Here is a 9859-nt window from a genome sequence, read left to right on the forward strand (position 1 = left end):
CGTCGCTAGGCATCAGTTTACCTCATGAATAAGTAATCAATTGTTTGCGCTCTTGTGGTTGGTTGGCGTCATTTTGGCGCGAGAATCGCACATGCTAGTGAGATAGTGAGACTTCATTTGGAAACCGTATACTATTTATTACCAATTCAATTTGATTGCGTCTTTTTGATAACGTCTGTCTTTTCAGCAAATCATACCAAAGCAAAAAAAGCTGTGATCGCCATCATTGATTCAAGGATTTTTAGAGAAAAACAAGTGTTTTTTTGCACAGTTTAAGCAACTTCCTAAGTTGGCGCCCTGACCCAGATATGACAGGGTGTAAAACTCAAATGTTGGGGCAGAACCAAATACAGTATGAAGTCTTTTATTAATATACACTTAATTTGAAACCATTGTAGTCATAGCTTTCCAGTGGACGCCTTTTCCAAAATTAGTTTTTCATGTTGCAAAAAAAACTAAGATGAACTGTGATCATACATTTGTAGCTGTGTGGGTCGTACGTGTTTCTCATGCCATAGAATCTACATAGACATATTTCATATCTAAAAATGATTGGAGGATTCCTTTTATATTCATCTAAAAATTTGCATTGCATTTTAGCAAAGCGAGTTCACAAGCAAAACTCAAGTCACAGCTTTTTTCTCCCTTTTCTAACCTGGGTGTTGCCTGCAATGTAATGATCAGTGATCTGAATTTTGGTAGACATTACTACGAAGTTTTTACAGTCAAACTTACAGAGTGTGTTTGTTTGTTTATTCTTTATTTAACTAGAGTGAAAGCATATTGCCTGACAGCGTTTTTCAAAGCCCCTTGGTTTACATGAAGACAGTATTCTAAAATGCCAGTGGCAGTCGGATATTCCACGAAATAGATTCCTTTGTAGCAAACTGGACCATAGTTTTGAGTATTACCAAAGTTAACACATACAATAAGGTCCAGGTTCAGGTCTGGACCTGATCCTCTGGACCTGAACCATACCTGTACCTGAATTTTCTGTACTGGTTGGGACCCACCCCTAGTATAGACCTATCTGTTGCTTTTAACAGTCAAATCAAAACACCATTACCAAATGTGCAGATCTAGAAGTGTTGTATTTGATTTCAATGTCGTACAACTTCTTTTCACATATCTCATATAACAAATATCTAATACTGGTATTCAGCAGAATGTGAAAAAACTATACAAATCTTTGGTGCACAAATAGTGTATATAAAATAGAAACATTTCAACAAAATGTACACAACAGGGCACTTCAATTCAGTTATCTTTCTAGGTGTAGTTAAAAACTCTCTGGGCTACGAAAATATCTTTGTACATTAATACTAATAAATATAACCTTTGTCAGCTATAAATACACAAACGAAAAAGCAAATATTACATTATATGACAAGACGATTCTCCCCTCAACAATTACTTACTTGATTACACAATAAGTGGAATGTATTTTACAGGTTATACAGGTTGTTTTTTTGAGAACAGGTGAAAATCAATGCACACGTGGACGTTATCCATAAAATCAAGTCAGTGTGGCCTAAGTTAAATATCATGATCAAACCTTTGAAATTGAAAACAAGTCTGGAAGCATAGTGTCAGTCTACTTTGAAATTTTTTTGTTTTCTTTGCAACAAAACTGTCCAATTGATATTAATAAGCCTGATTTATTGATTGATTGATTGACTGATACAACCTTTGCAATCATCATACTTCTATGAGGAGTTAGAGAGGCAATATACATGAGAGAATGTACAATAGTGGTTTTCATTTTAGTGTTGTGGTCACAAATTATAGTCTAGTGGCCCGCTACGCTAAAATGCACCAGCTGGAACCTGGATCATGTCTCTCACACTCTAGACTCCTCGTCTGTCATTGCGTAGAAGGGGTCGTACGAGAACTGATCGCTCCCTCCCGACTGGTATTGTTCCCCGTTGGCAAAGTTACTGAAGTAGTAATCGATATCGCTCTCGTGCACTGCCTCCGAGTCGCTACTGATACTGTACGGCCTGGGCGGGGTGTTCCGAGCGAACGCGTTCGTGTAAACCGAGCCTTCTAACTGTTGTTCGAGCCCGGAGAGGTAGACGTAGCTCCCTCCGTGGTCCGACACAGCGAGGTCGAGATGTCCCAAACCGGCTGTATCCAGATCCAGGTAGTCTATGCTACTGAACATGAGCAATCCCTCGGGGATGTCCGACACGGAGGGCGCGAGATCTGGCAGCTGGTTGGTCGGAGACATGCGCGTGTCGTTGAGGTGGTGGAGACAGTTGCAGGAGGAGCCGGGAACGAGGAAGCCGCCCGCGGTGCTGATGTGGCTGTGGCGACACGGGATCTTACGCCGCTTGCTCGCGTTCTTGCGCCGCTGGACCTCCTCTTCTTCCTGGGTCTGGACGTCCGCGGTGACCTGCTGGTCACGTTGTCTATGGGGACGAAAAACGGAAATGTTACTGTAAATGCAGAAATGTTTGCGGTGGATTTATGTTCGCGGTTTTCGCGTTGGCCATTTCACCGCGAATTTAAAACCAGCGCGAACATTTTTCCAGGGCATTAAGATACTACAGTGTATGGTGCTACCGCGAAAACTAAACCACCGCGAAAAGTTCTTTTTCCCGCTACCGCGAAATTAAATCCCCGCGAACTTAAATGCATTTACAGTATCCGATTCAGTTCAGGAAGAAAAGGAGACAATATCACAGAAATATTTGCGATGGTTTTGTGTTTGCAGTTTTTGTGGTTTTGTGATGGCCACTTCACCACAAACCCCAAACTGCCACGAATGTTTTTCTATTATAGTATGAGACAGGATTACAGTGTTGCATTATCTGACAGGAGAATCCATAGTATGAGACTACAGCTTATGGCACTAAATATGAACTCAAAACCACCGCAAACTCTCCTTATCCCCGCTACCGCAAAATTAAATTACAGCGAACTTAAATGCATTCTTTTTTTACAGTACTCTTCCACTGGTTGTGACAGAGAAGACAGACACTATGTACAGTATTTACAGGTTCATTGTACCTGGGAAATCCTCACTAGCTCTTTTTGACAGGCAAATTAAACAGTGGATCACCTACCTACAAACTACAACCCTTTCCAGGAGCATGTATGTCAGGTGACCAATCGTACAGCCAGGATTTAACTCACGGCTTTTAGTTCCAGAGAGAAGGGCCACTAACCACTGGACTATGCAGGCTAACTTGTTCTCTTTGAAATTGAATGTCAAAATAGTATGCAAGTCAGGTGGGTGACAATAAAAAAAAACTTGAACTTTCTAAATGTATTTCTAAAATGAAAGTTATGAAATATTGCTACTGGTACTCACTTCCTGATTCTCCTCTCGTACAACACATACACTACGGCTGCTATGTAGACCAGACACAGGAGGAGGGGCCACAGGACCAGGTTTGCAACTTTTCCACTCGTCAGCTGGGGGAGGGAAAGAGTGGTGAGAACAAATAACACGTAAATTTTTTTTCCGATACCAAAACAGTGCAATTAACTTATTAAGTTACTTTTACACACCCTCGTAAAATGTATATTTTCCTGATGAGATCTTAATTAAGAGGAAATGAGATCTGCTTACCGTAATCTCCCTCACCACATGTTCGGGATTTGTAGGGTTGTAGTAGCAGGGGTAGGTTGTGTTGGCCTGGAAAATAATCACCAGAAAATTTAGAAGTTTAACTTTAGTCGTCTAAAGTACATTTGTAGTAAGGGCACTCAAGACCATAGGACAATCTTTGTGGAATGTTTAATTGTTTACAGGCATTACAAAAAAGATCTCAAACACTTTCTGTGTCATTTTCTTGCTAAAACAAAGTGACCAACTACCAAAACAGCTTGCAGAAATGTTGACTAACTCCACAGCAAAAGCAAGTAGTTAGGCAGATTCATCATAAACTACACCTGTAGGTATATGAGTTAGTCAAAATTCTTGTGTTAGCCTAGAAAATAATCACATGAAAATTGAGAAGTTTGAAGGAGCCGTCTTAAGTAGTATGCACACTCAAGACCATCAGGATGTTCTTTCTGGAAATTTAAATTGTTTACAGGTATCCCAGAAAAGATCTCAAAGACTTTCTGTGTCATTTTCTTGCCAAAACAAAGTGAGTTGCCGACTACCAAAAACAGCTTGCAGGGATTTTGCCTAACTCCACAGCCAAAGCAATAAGTTAGGCAGAGTCATCATATACTAGTACTACATTTGTAGGTATATGAGTTAGTCAAAAGTCTTGTGTTAGCCTAGAAAATAATCACATGAAAATTGAGAAGTTTGAAGGAGCCGTCTTAAGTAGTATGCACACTCAAGACCATCAGGATGTTCTTTCTGGAAATTTAAATTGTTTACAGGTATCCCAGAAAAGATCTCAAAGACTTTCTGTGTCATTTTCTTGCCAAAACAAAGTGAGTTACCGACTACCAAAAACAGCTTGCAGGGATTTTGCCTAACTCCACAGCCAAAGCAATAAGTTAGGCAGAGTCATCATAATAGAACTTTATTGCTCGACATTTGTACATGGTACAAAGTATGGCAACGACTGTTACACAAAGTACAAAATAGGTGTAGAGAATAAGACTTGATATCCTAATTAACGTAACAAGAAGGGCTGAGACATTAGTCTTTGATATATACTACATATACTACACCTGTAGGTATATGAGTTAGTCAAAATTCTTGTGTTAGCCTAGAAAATAATCACATGAAAATTGAGAAGTTTGAAGGAGCCGTCTTAAGTAGTATGCACACTCAAGACCATCAGGATGTTCTTTCTGGAAATTTAAATTGTTTACAGGTATCCCAGAAAAGATCTCAAAGACTTTCTGTGTCATTTTCTTGCCAAAACAAAGTGAGTTACCGACTACCAAAAACAGCTTGCAGGGATTTTGCCTAACTCCACAGCCAAAGCAATAAGTTAGGCAGAGTCATCATATACTACATCTGTAGCCAATTGAAATATCTCTTAGCCGTGAAGACATTTTCTAGGTCATTTATAATACTGTTACAATATCACAACTGTTACAGTAGTGGTTTTTACGGAGGTCAATAAGAGAGAAAGTCGTGACATTTCATGGAAAAGGAACATCTTTATAGAAGTAAAAGTTTTTATTTTCATGTAGTACATTTCCTACCTTCTCATACTGAATCCTGTAGCCTTCAGCGCAGGACTGTTTGTCGTAGTTATCCTTCCATCCATCCGCACAGGGTGAGAAGGGGTCCATGAACAGGGCATGTCTTCCAAACGTCAGGGAACACTGAAAGACATACGAAACACTTTACACACAATGTAAAATGCCATTACAGACAGGTCATATGCCAGAGAACACAAAACTTGTATCTATTGTAACATAAGGGTTTAATCGCCAACAAACTGACCATGCCAAAACTGACTTTCCCTTTTGGAGTAATGGTTTAGCGGTTGGGTTTGTGATCTGGCGACCCGGGTTCGGCATTGGTTCGAATCCAGGGAGCCAAGAGACTGTTTCTACTCACCTCTAACATTAGTTCCCATGCCGACCCTGTGAGTAACAGACTAAAGATGTGCCACACGCGGGAATTACCGAACTCAGAGATTCAAGAATGAATCTTGTAAAGAAAAGGGGCCAGGAGACCGTTTCTACTCCTTTCTTACACGTCTAATCGTCTATCATCAAATATGTATTCGAAACTCCACCTGCAACTACATTTACAACTGTATTTATATAATAAGAAGCGAGAAGAAGTTGAACCTGTACATACTAGTACTAGTATACTTTAGACTTTGTAGTCTCAGTCATGTATCACACCCTACACAGATTGTACTTAAAATCACTAGAAGATGACCCTGACCTGTACTTAGCTTGTTAGAAAGCAAAAACGTACAATAGAAGTCTTCATTCAATAAACCAAACACCTGTCGATGAAGATTGGACATCTACGTAATAAGATATGCCAAATGGTAGTTACTCAAGCAACTGGATTAGGAAATGGTCAGATGTTTCAGATAACATTCACTACATTTTGTCAGTGACTCTAAGGAGATCAGATGGATAAGGTAAGACTAAGAGTATCCAGTTGCTGTTTGGCATAAAGCATACATTTAAACCTAGTTACTTCATTTATTTAATACCTGTTTTCATCAAAATTCGTCTAAAATCATATGACCAAAAAATTGACTAATGGCTTTAACATGCAATCAAAACATCTCTAAAATTTGTTTATAACTTTTTGAAAACAAACAGAAATAAGATCTACCCACATATAAAATACCAATACAATCCATCCAGGCTTCTCATTCGTTATGCTGGTCTTCTACAAACATACAAACATACATTTACGCTACCCAAAATATAACCTTCTTGGCGAAGGTAAAAATACACTCACATAACAACAGATTCTAAAGTAATCAAATGTACTAAGATACTGAAATGCTGAACTTCAAGATTGAAATCATGACAAAAAGGACGAACACTATCTATAGTACTATATTTACTTCAACATATCAGTAAAAACTGCACCATGGAAGGTAGCTGTCCTCACAAACATATATACCACATGACTAACGACTTAACAATTGTGCTAACTACCAGAGGAAAGCCCTTCCTGTTGTAAATATAGCAGTTGTGGGTTTCAGGAATGTCCACGGTCATCCCACATTGGACGACAAGGACGGCATTCAGACGTGCCAGCGGTGAGAGTCATTCTGCGCCCTCACACCTACGCACGCTATTCCGGGTACAGTCCGACAGAAATAGCTGCCGGTGGGTCAAAATAGCCGGTCTGGGATATTTTTGGACATGACGTAGAAAGTTTGGAGGGTGATTCGTCAAAGAAATACTTGTGAAATGTAGATATGTACACATGCTTGTAAACATGCACAACTCATAAATTCTTCACTGACAGCGATCATATTTTAATACGTATTCATCGCAAAGAACTTTGGAAGTGACATTCTTGTTCCATGATACTTGATAGTGACATATAAATCCAGCTATTACCAGTTCAAACCAGATAACACTGGGTCTTTTGGTTTCAACTGGAAATATGTGTAGCTGGATGTATAATCAATGTTCACTTCAACCCTGCTTTCTTATCGTGGCGATATTACAGCAAACAGTCGGATTATTATCAACCACATGAAGCCAAGAATACCATCGACCGTATGTGTGTACACAAAGGACTTTTCCTCTTTGCACTGGTAGCTTCACATCAAATATTTATAAATACACAAGCGAAAGCTCATGTAGACATACATGAATGTGAGACGTATATGTAAGACAAATACTTGATACTTTTATACTTTATTCAGTCCATTAGCTAACATAAATATCAATACAAATTTGAAACAAGAAGCAGAAATAAGATAGGTGACATACTAACAAAAATAATTTTTCATAATTTTTCCCTCCCGGTCATTTGACTTTTACGAAACCAGAACATTTTTTTTCAAATCCAAACCTGTCTTCAAAGATACAGGTTTTGCTATCATTAATCTGTGTAAATACAATTTCCAATTCAAGTCTCGCTATATCCAGACCTACATGTATAATTGTTCATATCTGCTGTAATAGCAAAACTTTTGTTCATATTTGCTGGAACAGTTATGATTTGCTGATGTCTGATGATTGGTTAATGACAATCACTCACTCGCAATAAAAAGACGAAAAAATTATAAGAAGAGAACACCAGCAAAAACAACATGTTTTCCCTTCTGGGAAACATAATAATCATGTCTCCCCTGGGATGATGTGAATATGCCCTGCCACATGTCAGGAATTAGGGAACCACCCTGGCCAAATATAGCCAGCGGTTCAACCCTTTTGTCATTGGCAGAAACATTGCCAGCATTCCCGGCATGGCTAGCTTATCATCTACCCCGGGATATGGATCTACACAAATAGTGTTGGCAGTACTACATCTGGATTTGTATTTTCCTTCTGGGTTTCCTTGTTTGTTGTTTTTGTATCCTCTGATAAAAGAGGGTCTGCATGCTCTTTTCCGTAAGGCGTAGGCAGCCGATTTCTATTTCCCATAATTCGTACGGAAAACAATCTTATGATATCATCTACGTAATTCGTAGCTAGGCGACCTAATCTAGCGTAATTGCCTTCCTTGATTTAACGTAATACGTAGGGGGTTCTTCTGAATTCAGCGTAAATCTTTGTTGGGACCCCCCCCCCCCTCCATGCAGACCCTCATGAAATAGATCTAAGATGGTCCGATAGCATGTAAAGAAAAAGAGGTAAGGATAATGGTTAAGCTACATCTACAAAAATGTAGTTTGTTCTTCAAAAGAGTAGAAATCTTGTCGAGTTTAAGGAAATTGTACATGACTACTAAGAAATTAGGAGTATGACAGTAGGATAACCCTTTATGTCAAGGCCAGCTATAATTGTATCAGGGTTGGCCATGATGTATAATATTAGGGGCATATATAGCACAATGAATCAGTGTACCAGCAATGGAATAGTAGTATCAGAGGTAGCGTGGACCCGCTTTAAGATTGAGATAGCGAAGTTTTCTGCCTGTGGGGCTTTACATGGTTAAAAATATGGACCCCAAAGTGAGGAAATTTGAGGCGCGAAATTTAGAGCATCAGAGTAATTGACAAGGATTGGATCTGTTTAAGTCCAGGGTACAATCTACAAAATATGTCAGAATAAGCTGAAGTTTACCTGCTTGTTCTCGTATAAAATTAAAAGCCACTTTTACTTGACACCCCAGTTTCGAAACTGACATACCGTATTCCTCTACCATTCCCCACAGTTTCAGACTGACGCTGTCACTTGCACAGAAGAATTTCTACGGCTCTTTCAAGAAGTCTGACACACTATTTTGTGCCAGAACTACTATTGACCACGGGGTTTATAGATAAAAAATTGTACCTTATAGATTTCTACAGTACAGTTGAAGTAATGTTGTACAGGACAAGAAAGCAACATGCTTGAAGTCCTCTGCCCTTTTATGCTATGGTCACATCACCTCTGAGCAATAACCTCAAATAAAGAATGCACCCTGACTTTGACAACAGCTTAGCACTTATGGATTTTTTAAAGTTTCAAAAGTGCATACTTTAAACAAGAAAATACAGTTAATAACTAGAAAGGCCGACATTTGCTTGGGAGCAAATACAGCATATTGCAATCCATCTTCATCCTTGAAAAAATCCCCAAATTCAACAATTTGAAGTAATGTTTGCTCAAAGGGAAAATGAAGTTCTGTGGCCACTTGTCCTACACACCTTCATGCCGAATTTTAGGTCATTTGGTTTCAATATAAGGGCATAGGAGCCAAAAATATACATTTTTAGTTAAAAATGGCTAAAAGTCCCAAAATAACTCATTTTATAAGTGCTCTATGAAGATTGTGTTGATGGGGTCCTGTTGTCATATGTCCAATTTACCTTTGTACAAAATTTCAGGTCATTTGGTTTACATACAAGGGCATAGAAGCCAAAAATATACATTTTTAGTCAAAAATGACTGAAAACCCGAAAATAACTAATTTTTGAAGTGATCTATGAAGAAAGTGTCAATGGGGTCCCGTGAGCATATGTTCAATGCACCTCTGTACCAAATTTCAGGGCATTTGGTTTCTATACAAGGACATAGGAGCCAAAAATATACAATACTTTCTTCGAAGGATACTTCAAAAATGAGTTATTTTAGGGTTTTGGCCATTTTTGACTAAAAAGTCTTATTTCGCTCCCATGCCCCTTGAATAAACCTAATGACCTCGAAGTTGGGACACAGGTGCATTTGGCATTATGACCCCGAACCCCACCGAGGCTTTTTCATGGTTAACTCAAAAAGGAGTATTTTGGGTTTCTGGCCTTTTTTACAAAAATGTTATTTTTGGGCCCCAGTCCCTTGTTTGAAACAAATGACC

At 38.9% G+C, this 9859-nt stretch overlaps 1 protein-coding gene across 1 annotated transcript in view; it reads right to left on the bottom strand.

The window, feature by feature from the left end:
- Window positions 1-1062: 1062 nt before the first annotated feature.
- LOC118416646 overlaps window positions 1063-9859 on the bottom strand; it is a 19598-nt gene continuing 10801 nt past the window's right edge. Inside the window, exons 5-8 of the mRNA XM_035821815.1 lie at window positions 5125-5247; window positions 3578-3643; window positions 3317-3420; window positions 1063-2411 (exon numbers count right to left, since the gene is read on the bottom strand). Coding sequence (XP_035677708.1) covers window positions 1841-2411; window positions 3317-3420; window positions 3578-3643; window positions 5125-5247 — 864 coding nt within the window. The 3' untranslated portion in view covers window positions 1063-1840. The remainder of the gene's footprint in view (window positions 2412-3316; window positions 3421-3577; window positions 3644-5124; window positions 5248-9859) is intronic.

The sequence above is a fragment of the Branchiostoma floridae genome, chromosome 5 (genome assembly GCF_000003815.2).
Source record: "Branchiostoma floridae strain S238N-H82 chromosome 5, Bfl_VNyyK, whole genome shotgun sequence".
NCBI classification, from domain to species: domain Eukaryota; kingdom Metazoa; phylum Chordata; class Leptocardii; order Amphioxiformes; family Branchiostomatidae; genus Branchiostoma; species Branchiostoma floridae.